Raw genomic sequence first — 20,899 nt, 5'->3', positions numbered from 1 at the left:
GCTCCCCATTTTTAACAACTACTGTTTGCAGGCTCAAGGGAGGAGATGAAGGGGGCTTATAAGGATGCTGGGGAGGGACTCTTCATTAGGGACTGCAGTGATAGGACAAGGGGTAATGGGCTCAAACTTAAACAGGGGAAGTTTAGATTGGATATAAGGAAGAAGTTCTTTACTGTGAGGGTGGTGAGGCACTGGAATGGGTTGCCCAAGGAAGTGGTAAATGCTCCATCCCTGGCAGTGTTCAAGGCCAGGTTGGACAGAGCACTGGGAGTCCTGGTCTAGTGTGAGGTGTCCCTGCCCATGGCAGGGGATTGGAACTGGATGACCTTAAGGTCCTTTCCAACCCAAACCATTCTGTGATTCTATATTTGAAGTTTTACTTTGTAAGACAAGTAGTTTGTGATGCAAGGAAATTTTCAGCTGCCTAACACTTACTTAGGACACTGACTTTTTTCCCTTTCATTTGATTTGCATAATTGATATTTATTTTGTATGAACTGAGCAGAAAATTCTTTTTCTTCCCTGACCAGTTGTACCTGGATGTGTAAAACCACAGCTTTAGCAATGCACCCTTGGAAGGTGAATCCCATAAACCACATCGCCCACTTTCTCAGCCATTCCTGGATGTACTTAATGTCTTCAAAATAATAACACAAAGCCTGGCCTTGCTTTTAGCACATTCTTAGTTGGAAAGTGCACCAGTGGACAGACGTTACACATGCACTGCCACACTTCTATCTCAAGATATTTACTGTAGGTCCTACCTCCCTACTTACCCGAAGTCTCACGAGGGGACTTTTTCTACTTAACTAATAAATTGTTCCTTGAGGAAAGGGCTTGAAAAGACTTGACCTTATCCCTGTTTCCTTCCTGAGCTGCTCAGATAGCTGACATGTTTACAACCTTTTAAAGCCCTGGAGTTGTCTTTCTATAATGACTACAGAAGCAAACTACGTGCTCTGTGTAAAAGACAATGCTGCTATTACTGCACGTATTGCTGAATTTCAGTAGTACTTGGAAGTCATTTACAGTGGAAACAGTATGCACTGGTTACAAAATAGATCTAGGAGCAAATACCCTGCAAAGAAACAAATGTGTAACAGCAACTTTATGAAACAGATTTCCCTCCTAAAATAGAATTTTAAGAGAAAATTTGCATCTAGCAGAAGAAAATGGTTATTCAAAATTCATTATATACTCACCTTTGACTCTGTCTCCTTTGTGCAGATGAATTTCCCCTTCCCCTTGAGGTTGATATGGCTTAACGACAATAAAAAGTCTTCCAGGTACAGCACTGTAAAGCTTGCGTTTTGGACCCTGATAATCCAAGGCAGACAGAGTATCCTTGTTGGCACTAGGACTGTAAACGGCACTGGAAATGGAAATGAAAATACATCAACTGGGTATGTAAAACAGGCAAAGTCAATAACTTACCATCACATTAGCAGGATTAAATTAAGTAGTGAATAACATAATTGTCTTCCAGTACGACATCTACCCTGCAGGAAAAACACACATTTCTCATCCTAAACACATCCTTTTAATGGTTGAAATCCTTCAGTAGGAAACAGGATCAATATTTATCTGACCATGACAGCCTGGTAAAGAAAACACATGACACTGAACTTTTTAGTTTCTCTGTAAATTAAATTTGCACATTCACAGACCCTGATGAAGTTTGAAATTGATATGTAAAGCATACATTAGAAGCATCACAACTTGTCAGAAAGACTTTAAAACATTAGTATTTACAGTTGCTCTTGGGAATGGCCATCTCTGTAACATTGTAATGTTAACTGGGCAATCAACACAATTGAATTATTATCTAAAGGGACTGAATAATCAAGTTACTTCATCACTCCAAGGCCTAGAGCTCAGTTTTAGGTCTGCACAAAAATAGTTCTTAGGCTTAACATATCCTCCAAAAGATCATTCCCTATTGATGGCAATCAATAGCTCTCCCAATGACTTCAGCACGGTATGCCCAGAGAAGCCCTAGGTCATCAACCAGCACACAATCTGCTTATGGTGTATAAAGCCAGTGAGCAATGCACAAGATCATTAATAGACCTCCAGACAACGACTGAGATGATCTTGAGGTCCTTTCCAATCCTAACTATTCTATGAACCATCAAATATACACAAAAAGAGAAAGGCAAATATTAAAGAGGGTGCAAGCCTATAGGAGATATCACTCGGGGTCTTACACAGAAAGCCTAGAAACAGAAAATATTAATGAGGAAGATGAATATTCATTAAGATTTATAAGAAAAACACAGGGTACCAAAGGAAGAAGAATGATTTAATGATGATCTAGCACTGTAATACTCCACTTACTTCCTTGTAAGGGGAAAGAAAACATCTCAAACTTATTGCTTATAGCAAAAATCAAAATGAAATATGAGTTTACTTGGTTTCGCCCTTGTTTTTAACCAAACTCCTACCAAAAGAGGAGTCAATAAGGTTCTCAATATAGGTAAAGAAGTTAGGGTTAAAAAATCCCCACACACAGTGGATATTTCATATGAGGAACACTTCCATATTCCTGCAGTAACTTCTTTACCATGTGGAATAGCCTCTTCTTTTCACCTTGGTGTTCCGTTCTTCTACACTGTGAACAGGTTCTAATAAAGAGTTTAAAAGTAGGCTCTGGTTGCATGCCTGGGATGGAGTTTGCATCAGAAACCTCAGCCGACTCTCACAGTTGTTTAAAGGAAGACAGGAAAAGATGACATTTGGGTGTCAGTTCTTTTGCTCCATCCCCTTCTCCTTTTAAGTGAAGAAACAGTCATCACCACAAAAAGAATCCAGATCTATAAACTGCTGCTACACATCTGATATCCACTTGTAGCAAGCTTTATTTTCTCCCTAGCCTGGCAGCAGCCAGGTAGCAGCTATTCACAGTTATGTCCCAACATTTTCTTTAACTCCTGTCCTAGAAGACACATCAATTTTCTCTCTGTGAAAGGGGAGAGGAAAACGGCACATTTAACTTTCACACTGAAGGCAGAATTCCTCGTAAGACAGTTTGCTAATGGAAATCAGGGCTGCACCATGGCATAGATGACTTCTTCAAAACAAAAGATCTTTCCTCTCCCACCTTGTCCCCAGCTTGGGCTCCCAGCCCAGCAAGTCCCATGCCATGAAGCAGCAGGAGGAGGATGTGGAGGTTTCAGATGTGTGGATGCTTCCCTCTCACCCAGAAGGTGGCTGTCCTCGATGGCTCAGCCCTGACTGAGGCTGGGCTGGCACCTCCTTTCACTCATCACAGTGACAAATCCCACAGGAAGGGTGCCAGCTTCCCACACCACCAGTTTGGTACAAGAAGTTCAATATCCAAGCCACAGAGGCTGCAAACCTCACATGAACCCCTTTCAGCATCACTTTCAAGCCCCTTTCCACAATGTCAACCCTACAAACCTCATTAACCCTTCATCATACTCTTAACTTTATGGCTGCTTCTGCTCCAGAACCCACTTATTCCTACGTCAGAAAAGGCTTTTTCATCCCTAAGGGGAGCAACAACTTCACAGTGAATATGTTATTTGCAAATAATAAGCAGAGACAGCAACAATTCCCACATTCAGCTGACAGTAAGTAGGTGGTCATACAGTTAAACAAAATCTGTGAGCAAAGCACCCTGCAAGGTGCCATTCCTGACTTCAAAACAGGCCTAGGGCAGGAAAAGGCATTGCTTGCAGGAGAAATGGTGTATAAAATCCTTTTAGTTGTCTTTAGAGAGCCTCCAGCTCTCTTCTCACTACTTGCATGTACTCTGGACAGCTCTGAAACAAGTCTTGATGATGCATACGAAACTGCAGCTGGGTGCCACTTCAAGTAGTTGTGATACTGATGCACTAAGAGAAAGACCAGAATGTTATTTCCACCAAATTTCAGACATTAAACTGGTTTCCCCTATCATTTGGGCTACTTTTCAAAATGATGTGCTTTCAGAAAGGGAACAGGGAAGTGGCTGAATAAAGTCAAAGCAAATAAATGTTTGCTTATTCCAAAGTAATTTAATTGTTCCTGCCATCTCAAAGGGCTGTTTATACTTCAAGGATCTGCAAGTGTATTATCCCAGGAATACTGATGAAAAAGCACTTTCTATCCCTTCCAGCTAAAATAATCATTGACTCTAAGGTAAAGCCTCCCACTGGTAGCATCAGCAGCATCCAGGGGAATATGAGGGCACTCATTCTCTGAGAAGCATCCCGGGGCCACCTCCTCACCTAAGCAAAGCCTCATTATAAACTGGTTTTAAGCTGATACAGGTCTCTGTGAGGAAGTGTCATCCAAATTACATCCCAATGAGATTTTGCCCTTATTGTAACATACATACAACAAAGTAAGGTGAGTTTCAAAGAATCACCCAGCGGTTTGTGCTGGAAGGGACCTTAAACCTCATCCAGCTCCAATCCCCTGCCATGGGCAGGGACACCTTCCACTAGAGCAGGTTGCTCCAAGCCCTTGTGTCCAACCTGGCCTTGAACACTGCCAGGGATGGGGCAGCCACAGCTTCTCTGGGCACCCTGTGCCAGCGCCTCAGCACCCTCACAGGGAAGAATTTGTTTCCTAAGATCTCGTGTGTATTTCCCCTCTGGCAGGTTAAAGCCATTCCCCCTTGTCCTGTCCCTGCGGGCCCTTATAAAATGACCCCCTCCAGATTTCCTGCAGGCCCCCTTAAGGCATTGAATTTTGCTCTACTGCACAACACCACTGGCATAAGCAATTTGGTTCCTGTTCCTCCCAGTCATTCTTACATTTCAGACAACTATTTTTTCACAAAGCACCATGTTTCCACTCTCCAGCAGTATTGTTCTTGTCACAAATAGTGCTTGTCAGTTTGGGTGCCTGCAGCCAAGGAGAGAAGAATGTGCAAGGTAATAGGCGACAGCTTCAGCTTCGTGACGTTTTGTTTCACTGAACTGAGAACCCAACTAAAGATCCAGTACACCTACAAATGACAAACAGAAACCAACGCCTGCTTTTCTTAACAATCTCATGTCCTTTTCTCCTCTGAACAGTGGATGGGTTTTGATATCAGGGAACAGGAGAGGCAAGGCTAGATATTTTCAAGTGATCAGTGAATTAGATGTATTTGGTCAAACTATTCAAGCTCTGATTCTCTCTGTCAGTACTCGGCTCTGCCTTCTTTTATTTCTGCCCTGTGCTTCAACCCCTTGATCTGGTGCAGCTCCATCACTTGCACACTTGACATGCAGTTCCTGAGTGAACCTGTAATTGCCTATTCACAGGGCATTAGCTTCACAAAGCTGAAGCCCGCATTTGTGATGAAAGCTTAGAGACGATCCTCTGGTTTATCATATTGCTTGCAATACCTACAGCACTCTAATTATTCAGGATTTGCTTTCCAGTGGGACATAGCTGCAGGGTATTTGCTGAGTGCCTGCTGAATCACACTTGCAATTCAAGAGGAAAGGAAAAGCAGCTAAGTCACAGGGAACACAAAACCCTGCAGCAAGGATAATCATGAAAGAAGCCCATGACATCTAGCAGCAGCATCTCAAGAAACCCCCATTGCTCTGAGCCAGCCTCCTACACAGCCTCACTTATTCCCCCCGAGTTATTCCCTCTATTTTACTCCTTGGTTCAGCACACATCTACAAAAGAGAGAAACTGTCTCTGCTTCATCACCCATGAGCTGCTCCAACACAGGTTTCTGGCATGACCAGTAGTTTCATGAAGGGATCAAGTATCTCAGAAACACTTTACTTTGCTGTTAAACACACTCAATATTTCAACTATTAAAAGATCCTGAGAACCAGCACCTTGATCTGGAGGTGCAAACTCAGTGTTAAGTCACTGCTGAGCTTTGCTGCATAAAAGAACATGGCAGTGATGACCTTAGGGATATGTCATGCCGTGCAAATAGTCCAAAACACACCTGATGTGCCTGTGCTGCTGCCGTTTGGCATCCTCTCCCAGCCTGTTCAGGGATGGTGAGCGGCTCCGGGAGGATGGAGTGTAACTCCCCACAGTTTTTACAGTTCCATTAGGATTATTCTGCATCTGTTGAAGTAGATGAGGTGAAAGGCTGCGGTGTGAAGAAGCAGAGGAGGAGGCTGACCACTCAGGGAGGTTGTTGATGTTCAGATTGTTGTCACTGTTGGAACGAAGCAAGATCCGAGGTGCTGCTAAGGTGCTCGGAGGTCTCCGCCTTCTGTTTGAGTAGGTGGGAGCCTCTCTAAAGGGCACTGTGTAAAGAAAGACACCCAGGGTAATCACAGATGATTTCACTATTCATGTATGTTTGCCTCCCATAAAAAGATTTAGCAACAGATGGCATTGTTTCTTCTGCAAAGACAGAAATCCACCTTGCCTGCATAGCTAATTGAATTCATTATAACATCATTAAACCCCAAAACAACTAAGCAATGTCAACCTGTTCACTAGCTTTAATGAACAGTCAGTTGACACCAGCAGCATAAGTCTGCTAAATAGCCTGAACTATGGCCTAGGAAAGAGGAAACACCTCATTATGGCAAAGTTTCAGTCTCACAAAGTTCATATTTGTGCTATGTTGTCATATTCAGCCAGGAAACCTGATACAGAATAGGAACAACTACAGAATACGACTGCATTTTTGATGTGTGAACTTCTAACTTCCTTCTCCCATTGGCACCCAAACTGGGAGGATTTCTTTCCACCCCAAGTTTAGGGATGCTTTAGTTTTTAGCCCAACCTGAAATCTGTAGTGTTAAGTCACCTTACCCTCATCCTCCAGGTTAAAAATTGAGGACAGAGATTTTTCTCCTGGCAGAACTCTATTACACTGCTGTAATCCCCAGGTATCCAGTTCTTTCTAATCTAGGCATTTCTACTGCCTCTATTACTATTGTATATAGAACATATTACCCCAGGGTAATACACTCGCTCTGTCACATGCCATGTCCCAAAGAGAACATGACTGTATCCACAGACTGCTATATACTAGTTAATGAAACAGTCATAACAGAAAACAAAAGCAAGGGCAATAGGGATCTGCTACAAACCAGAGGGCCCATTCTTTCCTCAGCATTACTGGTACAGTGCTGCAGTCACACAAGACTATCACAAGCAGACAGTATGCTCTCCAGTTCTCCCTTTTCTCACTGTAATGGGTCATCCAGCTCCAAGTGCAACTTCAAAGGCAAATTTCCCTATAAAAGGCACCCAGTTATCCCTAGATGCAATAGTATTTCCCACCCATATTATAAGAAAATAAAGGAGATAAGCCTGACAAGTCATTCTTGCCTCAGTCCCCATTCATGCAACTACTCCCATTAAGTTATTTCAGGATTTGATCCAAAGTGCACATATTTACATCTGAACAGCCACAGTTGTGTAACTAACAAAAGGCAGGCTGGCATTATTCTGAGGACTTCATTGAGCTGTTGTAATTGTCAGGGGAAAAAACAACCTATTTCAATTGGGAAAGAAGCCCCACAAAATATCATCCTACATGTCTGAAGTGCCATTTATAATATGCCAGAAATGTCTATGCATTCGATACCTTTCAGAACCACACAAAAACACAATAAGAATGTCTGACATACTGAGCAAGTAAATAAACTCACAGAAATATGAGTATACATAGGAGTCAATCTGTCCTGCCTTGAAATACAGCCTTTAATTGAGAGAACGCACCAACACTTCAGGTTTCAGAGCAAAACTGAAAGCATATGCATGACAGAAAATAAAGATGGGAATGCAAGGAGAAGAATGGTTCATGTCATTTTCCGTTTAGGATTAACTGTGATGCTGAATACTTTAAATTAACAACTTTTGTATTTCTAATGAGCTTTTTTACTTTCTCAAGTAAATAGCTCAACAACATCAGACCGACTGAGCAAGAGAACAGAGTGCGTAAAGAGAAAAGGCTTTCAATTCATTTCCATTCATTTGAAACAAGGCTGAAATAAGGGAAGTCGTCTTTAAAAGCTGTTACAGAGGATAAAGTCCAATATTTATGCTAGAAACTGGCAGAAACTGTATCATTTTCAGGATATTGCACGTTCTTTGTTATGTATTTAGGTTTCAAAGCAGTGAAGTGTGTCACGGAAAGGACCCTGGTGCTCCACAGGTCACAGTGACAGCCCCGGTTAGCACTAACTTAAGGAGAACTCACAGCACTTACTTCCAAAATTAACATACACAGACCCTCTGCATTGATGTACATGTCACAGACGTGCCATCTGTGCATCCCTGTAGCTCTGACTTTCGGAATATGACTCCCAGAATTACTTCACTGAAGATAGGGGATCTTTCCCAGGTACAAGAAGGCAGGAGAGCTACTGTCATTTCAGTCAAGGAGAAAGCATATAGAACTGAACAGAGGGAATGTTCTGCACATCGTTTTGCTACCTGAGGGTCTCACGCTGCTCTCTTCAGGTCACCAAAGTTTGGCTTGGACTTCAGTGAAAACTGGATCTGACCCTTGGATTTGAATCTGTCATGAACGTGAACAGGTAACACTCCAAGCACATTACCCAGTCGTGCAGTCACAGACTGATAAAACGAAATAATGCCAACATTTGGGGGGGTTTACTATGACTTTGGTGAGGTTGGAGGGATAACTTCCATCAGAAGAGGGAGGGAGCACACGGGGCATGATGCTGGGGCACCGTGACAGGACAGACAGAGAACTGCTGAGCACCTTTACACCAACACATTTCAGAACACACAAAACCGGCACATTCATTCCTACTAGAAAAACAGGGTCTCTTTGCATGTATCCACACTCTCCAGGTGCCACATTAACTCTTTTTTCCCTTATGTACATGAGAAGGATTTTATATCACTATGTAGGAGTCATCTTTCCCTTTGCTATTAATGTTCTGTTCTTAATGAGAGAACCACAAGCAAAATTAGCCTTTACTACAGAAAATAACCAGGAAAGGGGCTGACTAATTACACCAATTGACGTGTGTCTAACACAAATCTTTTATAGAAAGAGTTAAAAATAAGCATTTCCGTGCCTAAAGTGATTAATATTCTCCCCAACTGTTTCTTTTCCCCAGCAATCTGCAAACTGTAAGTGGGTGGGGATTTTTTTAGCTGCTTCTTATAATCATTATTGATATTATTTTCACAATTAGAGAACCACAACACAGAATGATGGAATGCAAATGTCCACACTTTAACCCCTTTGGACTCAGTCTTCCCCTAATATTTCCCCCTGGTCAGAACTGGAAGTATAAACTGGCACAAAACTTGTTTGGGAAAAACACTTGATATAAAATGACATGAAAACGCCTGAACTCATTTCATGCTCCTAAAGTTTAAAATTATCATCCCTAAAAGCACCATTTAATCCTTCCTCCAGCTCTTACAATTCTATTCCTGGCACTTCATACATCTGAAGGGGCAATTCAGCCCCATTCACTGACAACATTCACCTAGGAAATTCCTTCTGGGTATTCAAACACATTTCTTAGGGAACAAATCCATCTTTTAGAACTATTTGAATTTTCAGAGAAAAAAACCTAAATGAATAAACTCACATCCAGCCTTAATAATCAGTTGCCTAAATGCCTAAATAAAATAACTCTGATAAAGAAACTGCAGGAATTGATTAATTACAGAGTCACTAAGCCCATCATATTCAATGTACACAAGAAAACACCAGTCTGAAACATCAAAGTGTTCTGCTTTCATTGCTTACCTTCTTTCTTTGTGAAGGCATTTAACAAAGACTTCATTTTTCCCTTTTTACTTTAGCAGCAATCCCCTCATTATATAACCTTGGCTGGGAAGAAAAGAGGCAAAAGAAAAACCAACAACAAAAAGATAAAAAATAATAAAAATCTCTGAATGAAGCTACCCAGTTTCTATGTGTTCAGGCTGCCTGCACCCTGACATAAGCAGCAGGTTTCCGGGCACTGTGTAATTGCGAGCATAGCTGGGCATGCGGTACCCAGCGTTCTGGTGACAAAGCCCACCCCACATTCTGTCTGTCAGCTGGGAGCCAACTGTGCATAGACTGGAGCTGCTCAAAAAAAATAGAAAGAACCTTACAAAAAACCCTGCTATCTTTCACAGCATTAGTCATGTGAACACCACCGACCGCCACAGCCTCGCAGAGGATGCGAGCGCTTCCGCGAGTGCTGCCTTTGTGCAGGAGCCAGTGCCGGGCTGAGGATGCTCTGAGGGGGGCCCCAAATTCCTTTCTGCAAAGGGCAGGGGGGAGCCAGGCGTGAAGAGGAGTTTGCAGCAGCACCCCACAGGGTGCAACAGGGGAAGGAAACCTGGGCAGAGGCGAGGGCTGCTGCACAAGTCATCTAGCTTTGAAACTTGCACAGCTGACTCAGTGCACAGAGGCTTCTTGCCATTTTTTTTGCTCTCTGCCATTCATTTATTGGTTTTTTTGCTATTTATTTTCTTTTCCCCTTTATTTCCCTTTTACTATTTATTTCCCATTTGTTATTTATTGCCCTTTTGCTATTCTATCTCCTTTTTGCTATTTCCCTTTTGCTATCTATCTGCCTTTTGCTACCTATCTCCCTTTTGCTACCTATCTCCCTTTTGCTACCTATCTGCCTTTTGCTACCTATCTGCCTTTTGCTACCTATCTGCCTTTTGCTACCTATCTCCCTTTTGCTACCTATCTCCCTTTTGCTACCTATCTCCCTTTTGCTACCTATCTCCCTTTTGCTACCTATCTCCCTTTTGCTACCTATCTCCCTTTTGCTACCTATCTCCCTTTTGCTACCTATCTGCCTTTTGCTACATATCTGCCTTTTGCTACCTATCTCCCTTTTGCTACCTGTTTTTCTGCTATTTATCGGGGTTTTGCTGTTTATCAGCTTGCTCACTGCAATGCTCCAAAGAACCAATGTGAGGAAAAGTACAAATCACACCCAGCTTCACACAATGACTACGTTAAGAACAGAGACAAAACTGCCGCTAAACAGCAGATCTGCACGTGGCCTATATTCCAATCTGAAACAAGATAGAAATACAACTCTTTTCAACTCCTACTGCACTGGAATAAAACACAATTTGTTATTGCACTTTTTTTCTGCAAAAGTACAAAAATTTGACCAAGCCATTTCATTAAACTCAGTGCAGATGCTAGAAAATCAATGATGGAGCCACTGCAGGTTTCAAAGTACTAATTCTGAAGAGAAATGTCTATAGATAGCTATGCCAGCCAGTGCAAAATGCTCCCAGAGGAAGAGCAAGTAACTGAAACAGGCTGATAGGAAGCAGGGGGAGGTGCTAACAATCACCAAAATTTCAAGCATAACTAGTTATAAATGTAAGATAGAAAAATTCCAAAGAATGAGAAATTCACTGTTTAAAAAAGAGAGAGTAGCCTCCACTTAAAACTTGCCTTCAGACAGGATAAACTGTAGAGCAGTTAATAAACATTTATTCCATTTCAGACATCTCCACTGATCACTAATGAATCCGGTTTGAAAATTGGGTCTTTTTCTTATTGAGAAAACTGCTTCAAGAAAGACAGAAAATGGTCTGAACGTATTGACTTGAACAGATTTAACCTCTCTGTACATAACAATCTCTTACTTAGCAGAACACTGAAAAGGATTAGTAAGTGTACATAATTTAGTAGTTTCAACTTAACATTGCAGTGTTTATATAGTTACTAATTTACCAAGAAAGGAACCTATCTCTTCACTAATATAATTTTATGCTTTGATCCAATTTATTTTTAAAAGCATCTATCCTTAGCAGGTGGAAATCTTCCCAGAGGAATTGCTGGATGCAGCACACGTACATCACTAAACATCTTTATTTGACAGGAAGAATTTCCTTCTTAACTTTGAAAAGGTGCAAATCTTTCCAAAGAACAACTTTGAACGGTCAGTCACTAACTTTAAACGGTCAGTCACTAACTTTAAAATTCATTTAGAATTCATTTAGTGCATTTAGAAGAATCAAGATTGGTTCCAGAAGAGGAACAGCTATGCCAGAAGCACGTGCCGCTAATCTGAATTATTGCCTTCTGTGTATTGCTTTTCCTACTGTCTCCATTCAATCCTCTGATTATACTTGGAGCTACAAATGACAAAGGAACTCTAAATAATATTTTGCATTTTCATAGTACTTTCTAACTAAACTTAGCCAATGGTACACAAGGGCTCATGAATTCTGTGTGAAAACCTTAGTATTATAGGATCACAGAATGGTTTGGTTTGGAAGGGGCTTTGAAACTCATCCGGTTCCAACCCCCTGCCTCAGGCAGGGACACCTTCTGCTAGAGCAGGTTGCTCCAAGCCCCATTCAACCTGGCCTTGAACACTGCCAGGGATGGGGCAGCCACAGCTTCTCTGGGCACCCTGTGCCAGCACCTCAGCACCCTCCCAGGGAAGAGCTTCTTTCTAGTAGCTAATTCTATCTAATTTTCCTAATATCTAGTCTAATACCTGGTAGCACTCTTGCTTCGATAGGCAAACAGAGACTGAGAGAAGTGGGTTTTACAGTGGTAGTTCAGGAAAGTGATTTTCATCTTAATTTCTGCTCATTGATTAGGCTAAGAGAATCCTTTATAAAAGTCAGACAAGTGCTTGCTGGTGTCCTTTACTTTTAGCAAAGTCCATCCCTGTATACTTCAAGAGGAAAATTACCTGTTATGCCCCCAGGGAAGGAAGAAAATCATTGCCTCCTTGTCTGTGCTTCAGTAACCAGAACACATCCACAGAAAATCACATACTGGCTATAAGCAGTAACTATCTACAAAGAGATGGAAGCCCAGCACTGCTGCTGTTTCTCCAAGCAGAGCATCCTGTTTTATTGAGAAGGTGACCCTGGTGCAGAAACCTTGGAGTTGAAGCCTCAGACTGCCCCTTCCTTTATGTTGGGGTCAGTGTTTGAAAATAACGATAGTTTAAGCACCTAACCACAGCAGGGAGGTGAGGAAAGGGTTAAATCAGTTGTGCTCATTCATGTCTGATCATATACAGCAAAATAAAAGCAGACAGGCAAGTGTAGTCAATCAAAATCAATCCCAGGGGGTATTGTTATTAGATTCTTGCCAGAGCCGTAGCATTTCATCATCCAGAGGATTCCAATCAGTGCTAGAAAAACATAAAAAATATTAAAGTCACTGGAAATGACTGAGTTTCGTGGCAATTGTGGGAATTCTTTCCAATCCACACCAGTGGAGACATCACCTGACGAGTGAATGCTTTATCCCATTGAAGTGTCTGTCTTTTCCCCAGTGCAGGAAATACAATTTCTTCCTCATGGCAGAGCCCAGTGTTATAAACACTGTTGTACGATTGGAAAATATGACAGTCAAGGAGTCAGTCAACTATTTGCAGCTGCAGTTTTGGGGTTTTTTTTCCTGATTTTCACTTATAGCTTGGTAGAATTTGTTCCTTTTAACTGAAGTCCTAAAATCTGCAGTGTTGGGAAGTTAAAAAGGAAAATATTCCAGCAGCTTCCACCTTTTGCTGCCTCACAATGCTAGGTTTGACATTATTAGCTTGGACAAAACCTAACAATTTGAGTATATGAACACACAGGAATAACATAACCCCCAAGCCATTAGCACCCATGATCTAACGATCATGAAGAACCTTACAGAGAGAGGTCAGCTAAGCACTAAGTCCGTATTTCTTTGGTAGGTGCTCAGGAAAATGCACGTAAGCCCTGCATGGGGATGTATCTCAGAAGAAAAGGGCACCTTGAACAGAAATCCAAACGTGAGATCTTAATTCTGAGTAGCACTTTTTTGTACATTCATAACATTAAGCTCCCAAATTGTGCAGGTATCTCAGTCCGTAGCTCCCATTAGAAATTGATGGAAAATCAGTGATTTGCATACTCTTGAAGATCTATATTTAGACACTTAAATGTCCTTTAGAAAGAAACAAGTAGCAATAAAAATTATAACAAATAATAAGAAATAATAATAATAAATCATAATAAAAAAGACCTGGCCAAAGCTGCACTCTTACTTAATCACCCCATCAGCACATCTCCAAGAGCAAGAGCTTCTCAACTAAGGGTAGAACACAGTTACAATTGCCATGCTTCAAACCTTTGTCCAGTTTGGAGTTCTTGCCAGAAAAAATCTCTTTAACTCGGACAGATACCGATGTCTTTGTTAAAAAATACAGTTCTTAGCATGTATAAATGTATTTCTCTCCACTATAAAACAGGCTTCCTGTGTGCTAAGCCACCAAATGGAGAGTTAGACAAGAAAAGACAGAGTCAAATATAGATTGGAAAGTACAAAAAGACTCCTAGGGAAATAAAAAAGAGAGATAAACCCTAAGCTGGTAGAGTGCTTCTAGACTAGTTACTTATTCCAGAAAGCCATGAGGAGCTCAGGAACACAGCGCTGACAGACTCAGAAGGAATCAACCTCTGAAGTACAATTAATCCTATTTCATAAAGCAAAAAGGTTGGTGTTTTTATTAGTTTTCTGGAGAAATCTGAGCAGTTTGCTCAGGAATAAGCAGTTAAACCAGCACTGAGAGAGAAGCATCACTTGAACGATGTTCAAGAAGCTCAGCCTCAGCTGACCCAGCATCTCCCTCACCACAGTTCGCATCTCCTTCCCACCCAGCTACTAGTGATATCAGTCAGCTCTCATTAGCAGTCTCCGGGCAGTCAGTCCAAGTTTGAAGGGTAGAATGGGGGCAGGAGCCTGTGTGTAGGAAAGGGAAGCAGAGGGATGGCTCAGGAACAGATGGCAAGAGTTATCAATTAGACAGAAAACCAAAAAATAGCAGAGCGAGTTACACTGCCATGTGCCAGACAGCCCTTCCATCACCCGGCATTTCTGCTACAGTGCCATCCCCAAACCCTGCTCTCAGGGGCCAGTCTGCTCTCTCGAGATGCCTAGCACCTAGTTGTGCTCACAGCACTTGCTTAAACACAACAAGGAGTTCGAAAGGCTCTCAGCTACCCAGCACTGTGTGGATGGCTCAACTTGAGACAGGTTTTGGTGTGGTGGGGTGAACTGGCCACTGCTGGGCTTCCCAGTAGTGCAGGGAACACTTTACTCAATTCATGTTATTAGAAGTATTCAAGGGGTAATGGGTTAAAACTCAAACAGAGAAAGTTTAGACTGGATATAAGGAAGAAGTTCTTTACTGTGAGGGTGGTGAGGCACTGGAATGGGTTGCCCAGGGTGGTTGTGAATGCTCCATCCCTGGCAGTGTTCAAGGCCAGGTTGGACAGAGCTTTGGGTGCCATGGTTTAGTGTGAGGTGTCCCTGCCCATGGCAGGGGGGTTGGAACTGGATTATCTTAAGGTCCTTTCCAACCCTAACCAGTCTATGATTCTATGAGTATTTCTGAACTAAGCATGTGAGGGGTATGTGGCTGTGGGTACGCTGCAAAGGAATCTAAAAGCTGATGAATATATAGTTGCTGCACTAAAATAAGTTTAAAATCACAGGAAATGAAAATCAATCACTCTTCCTTACCATACTCATATGAGTGATTACAAATAAGGTTACAGCAGTAATGCAAGAGTAAAAGAGCTGCATGCACCTGCAGAAGGCAGACACACTCACCTTAAAGCTTTACTTTCAGATGCTTATACAATATTAAGAGGACACAGAGAATCTTCTATTCAGATTGAATTTTGAAACTGCTAAATATTGCTTAAAACTTGTTACACGTCAGATCAAGTGTCTGAAATCTCTTTGATAGGTTAGAAGAGAACAGGTTTAGAAATGATGATCCAAAAGAGTTTGAAAATCATGAGGTTGCCTTAACAGTAAAAATAAACCTACCAGATTCAATGTGTCAATAGCCACAAATATCTGAAGCTCTGAGTGCAGCAATACAAATATACAGAACAGCATTTACCCCAGAACTGAAATAAATCCTCCATCCCCAAGGCTGAGAGGCTGCAATTGCAGAAGGAATCAGGGTCAGGGGTGCAAAAAGAAGCAGAACAATGGAAGGTTAAAAGGTGGGGAGATGGAGCCCTCTTATTTCACAGGAAAGGCTGGAAGTGGGGAGGAAACAATGCACAATAACGAGGGAGATGTCTTGCAAGTAGCAGCTTGAGGAGAGAGCAAAGGAAATGCAAGTGAGAGAGCTGCAATAGCCGAAGGAGAATTTTAAAACATGACTGAAATCTATCAGCAATCTTGAAGAAAGCAGCTTATCTGAATAAAATACATGTGCCTCCTTCTCAATCTAACAGCTATACTGCTACAGCAAGAAAGCAACTTCTCCAAATAAACCCCTGTGGTTTTTGTAGTCCTGCTTCTGCAGTGCTCTCCCTCAGCCAGCAGTGGGGAAGGTGGAGGGCAGCCCTGACCACAGGCTCAAGGTCTCCTGCATCCATAGCACCCTCATTTCTCTTACACGTTTGGGTTGCAAGTACCATCCAGTCTTACTCTGCATAAATAAATAGGTACAAATAAATACAGGAAGTATTTGTACCCATCTTCAATGCATTCATGCACCCAGATAACAAATGATTTGTTCTGCTGGTTGTGAAGACAAGGAAAAAGAGAATCTGCCCCATCCATGGCAGTGTTCAAGGCCAGCTTGGACAGGGCTTCGAGCAACCTGGTCTAAAGGAAGGTGTCCCTGCCCATGGCAGGGGGTTGGAACTGGATGAGCTTTAAGGTCCCTTCCAACCCAAACCAGGCTGGGATTCTGTGATAAGTTACTGTAAACCCTTTCAAAAAAGGCAACAGGTGACTTGCAGCAGATAAAACATAAAACTACTTGTTGCAACTGATTTCCTTTAATATGGATTGGGCTGATTTCAAGGTCTGTTTACATCAGCAAGGTGAACTCATCCAGAATTGTTCCTCTTTATAAAGCAGTGGACTATTGGTAACCAGCTAGCTAGAAGTGTTGTTAAAGCAAGAGATTTTCAACTTGAATGGTATCTGGACAGAAAGATCTATTTAGCTCAGATCATCAGCCTGAACTGAAAGCATTCAAGTGTGAACCCCTGAAGCTGCATTCTTTTACTTCCAATAGTAAGACAGAAAATACAGATAACATATATATATATATCCCATTACAAAGTCTTATTATACTCTTTAAACAAGCTGGTGAAAGGCTGGTGAAATTTCCTCCCCTAATAATACACTGAGAAATAGCATCCTGATGCAGCACCTCTCAGAAGCACTGAATTACACAACAAATTTATTTTATTCTTTGCATTATATACACACATTGAGTTGGGAAAAATGCTATTTAACATCAGGGAGCCTGTGCATATTCCAACCCACGTAGTTTATGCTAAAGAAATAAGTTTCATTCAGAGAGGGGAATTTCATGGCTGGTACCTCCTGCAGACAAAGAGGCTCAATTCCTCTTCTGATGTCTGATGCCAATGGGCCTTGGATGCAGTACATGAATTTACGGGTTGCAGTCTGATGTTGCAGAGGAGAACAAAGACAAATGAAACCACACAACATGCTTAGAAAAACAAATGTACCAATATTGGATTGCATGCTGTTTCTGTGTTCTGGTGTTGTACAGAAAACAACCTAATTTTGCCTTTGTGTAACTTTCCTCCTACCAAAAGCTCTCAACGAATTCCTTAAATCATTATGTTGTTCCAGGCTTTATTCAGTGATTTGATTTCACTGCTTTAATCTAAGTGTGAACCTCTTTAGTAAATAGTGGGACAAAGCATCTGTGCTTCCAAAAGTGTTGGTGGATCGTGTCAGTTTTATTTAGAATAACACCCTTTTCATAACTGAAAAGTGGATATTGCTCTCAATGGGAGGCAAAGAAAAAAGACTGGACTCTTGTAGAAGGTACAAAATATATTAGTAACCAAGATGGTCAAGTGATGTGTCAGAGGCACATGTATTATACTAGCAACAATAGAAATAGAAAACTGTAATTACTGAGAGGGTGGAGGGTGTTGGGCAAATTTATTTGTACTACTTTTGGTGCCAGTCAGTTGGAACTAATTCTCCAGGCATCTTTCAGCACTCCTCCCCCAGCACATCAGACATGAAATGCATCCACTCTGCTCCAAGAACATCTTACAGTACCTGTGCAGAAGTCTAAATGATAATATAGGGTAAGTAGGGAGAGAGAAGTACACCTACAATGAACATCAGCTTTATAGTTCATCTCCAGCTCAAGTCTTCCTCAAACACACCGTTACTCCCCATTAACTGCAGGGCAAATGACAGAAGACCAAGTCATTTAAGTTCATGCATGCATTAGCCTAAAGCAGGAATTATTAGAAAACAGCAAAGAAATATCTTCCTTTAGCTCCTTCTTCTCCAACTCTGAAACTTGGTGTCCTTTATCACCATTTTCCAATCTCATTTTCCCTTCTCCTCATGGCTACAGTTGCCTTTCACTGCTTCCATCACCAGTTCTCTAAGGACAATCTTCCCACCACCCAAAGCCAATAGGAAATAAATGGCATTTAAGAGTGAGAGATAAGAGCTAGAAGACTCCACATCATGGCAAAGTTACATCAAGTTAACAAAGACAAATGGATAGCGATAGAATGGGTGGGGAGAAAATAGTATATAAGGCAGCTCATCTAGAAGAGGAAGATTTATAGGAGGTCGCAACACATAAATGCCTAACAGTAGTGGAAAAACTTACCCAGTCTTCATAACACTGAAGTGTAATTGTGGAGGAGGGAACAATCACTCAGTTAATATGACATTATTATATCTTTTTAATACCTTATTGCACTTTGAGGGTAATATTTTCCCAGAGAAAAGAATACAGTATCTTACTGAGAAGATATACCTGGGCTTGTACTGCCAGCAAAGGAAGAACTGGGAAAGCTTTTCACTCTGCTGGTTGGCTTCCCATATGTGCACATGACTTTATGCTGTATTTAATGGCAAAAACTTGCATTGCCATTTTCATACTTTGAGTAGAGTAGCAAAAGAAGCCCGATTTTACTCTGCAGAGATATTGCCAACAAAACCATAAACTAAGTGTGAAGAGGACTAAACTGTTGACTCTGGCAGGCTCCCTGAAGCCCATGAATCTGCAAGTAGTAAGAGAATTGAAGGAGAGAATGCTGTTGGGGGTCATGAATACAGAAGAAGCCATAAGACCTCCATATCCCACAGACTGGCATAACAATCTAGAAAGCAAAAAGCAGGTATGTGATTGTAGATGTAGCTTCTCAAACATGGAGTTAGTGAGAGCCATGATTATAGCCCCTCACATGATCCTCTGCACAGTTTTTTCCCATCTTATGTGGTCCAAAGTGGACCTAAGCACTGCGAGTTCCAATTTCTACTTTATTTTTGAGGTGATGCACATTTGGGTTCCCTGAGGAGAGAGTTTCTCACTGCAAATTTCCAATTGTCTTTTTTTTCTGCTATAGGTAGTAGATACACAATCGACCATTCAACCCTCAAAATATCTTCTGTTCTAAACAGAGGAGAGCAAGCTCTATCTAAAGTTATGTTGTTAAGCAGGGCCTTAAACCCCAATAAATACCCAAGATAAACCCCAACAGTTTAAGCTGATAATTGTCTCACTATCCTTAGTTCCATTTAGTCATTTGGTGTTGAAAAGAAACTAAAACACTGCTGACTTATTCATTAAAATAACAGTATTTTAAATTATATTAGTAGCCTACATTTCTTCATCTCAAAAATAACTGTTAATGAATCATGCTGGTATAAGTAAGAAAGGATAAAAAAAGGATGTATCCGCTGTAACAGGGGGTTATCTTTGTACAAATATGTAGGTGTTTGCTGCATTTGTAATGTTCTCAGTGGTTAATCCCATTGAGAAAGGAAAGCTTGCTCACTGACGCGCTTTTGGGATGGATCAATAATTAAAGTAATACTACAATACTATGCCTACCTCTGATTCAAGACATTATCACTCACATTTTACAATGTTTGTAAGTGTTGAGGGAAGACTTTTTTTCACCTCAGTGTAGCCTGTTCCTTGATGTCACCAACAGATGAAGTTTTGAGATACTGCACTCACAGCTGAGTTTAGAGTCTATGTAACAAGAATAAGAAAAAGAACTCTCTTGTGTATAACCCAGAATCCCAGACTGGTTTGGGTTGAAGGGACCTTAAAGCTCATCTAGTTCCAACCCTGCCATGGGCAGGGACACCTTCCACTGGACCAGGCTGCTCAAAGCCAGTAAGTCAGCGCAGGTAAATAAGACCAAGTGAAAGAATAAAGAAGGTGTAAGCTTAAAACCTGTTATCAAAACCTAATCTTATGTACATGCTATTTCAGAAACATTATCATTTATTCCTATGTTGCTGGCAGCAGTGATAGAACTCCATGATATTCATTAATTCAGAGGAAAACGCATGGCTGACATCCAAAGCATTACTATGAAAATAGAACTGTTCTGGATATTATTTGGCAGTCACACCCCCGGACATCATGAGTACTACAATGAAATTTGACTTCCGTGTTCAAGTTTCAAAATAACTCTGTTTTTTTTCCAGACAAGAAGTGATGCAAATAAAGGCAGGAGAAAACAGCAATGCACATCCCTAGGAAAGAATGGGATCACAGAAAGGAGAGTAATTGTATGAATAAGCAAATGGCAAATGTTGTTCTCTACTAAGTCATGGCTTTTCAGGTGCAGATCTTCGTGTTTCAGAATCATTGCAGACTGTGTGTTTAGGAGAGAAATCCTCCTGTGGTATTACCTATACATGTGTGTAACTACAATGTGTGTCCACCAGCACTTCCATTACAGAAAGGATCACTTGACACTGACCACCTAGAATTTAGCCAGTCGTCATCTACAAAAGCATCTAAACTAAGTTGATTGTACTCATATAATCCAGGGCACAATTTCAGGTATGAGAATTTAAAGTCATAAACAGTACATCTTCATAAGCAAAAAAGGTTCATGAAGAATACACTATGTATCATAGAATCATACAATAGTTAGGGTTAGAAAGCACCTTAAGATCATCTAGTTCTAACCCCCCTGTCATGGGCAGGGACACCTAACACTAAACCAT

General features: G+C 41.3%; 1 protein-coding gene across 2 annotated transcripts in view; it reads right to left on the bottom strand.

Moving 5' to 3' along the window:
- SHANK2 (SH3 and multiple ankyrin repeat domains 2) overlaps positions 1-20,899 on the bottom strand; it is a 343,309-nt gene that overhangs the window by 220,196 nt on the left and 102,214 nt on the right. The window contains exons 1-3 of one of the 2 annotated variants that reach the window (XM_034062090.1): positions 9,668-9,704; positions 5,909-6,218; positions 1,203-1,372 (exon numbers count right to left, since the gene is read on the bottom strand). In XM_034062090.1, coding sequence (XP_033917981.1) covers positions 1,203-1,372; positions 5,909-6,218; positions 9,668-9,704 — 517 coding nt within the window. Of the gene's footprint in view, positions 1-1,202; positions 1,373-5,908; positions 6,219-9,667; positions 9,705-20,899 lie in introns of those variants that run through there. The other variant, XM_005154182.3, reaches the window with a different exon arrangement.

This window comes from Melopsittacus undulatus, chromosome 4 (genome assembly GCF_012275295.1).
Source record: "Melopsittacus undulatus isolate bMelUnd1 chromosome 4, bMelUnd1.mat.Z, whole genome shotgun sequence".
Taxonomy (NCBI): Eukaryota; Metazoa; Chordata; class Aves; order Psittaciformes; family Psittaculidae; genus Melopsittacus; species Melopsittacus undulatus.
This window is presented reverse-complemented; position numbering and strand designations above follow the sequence as displayed.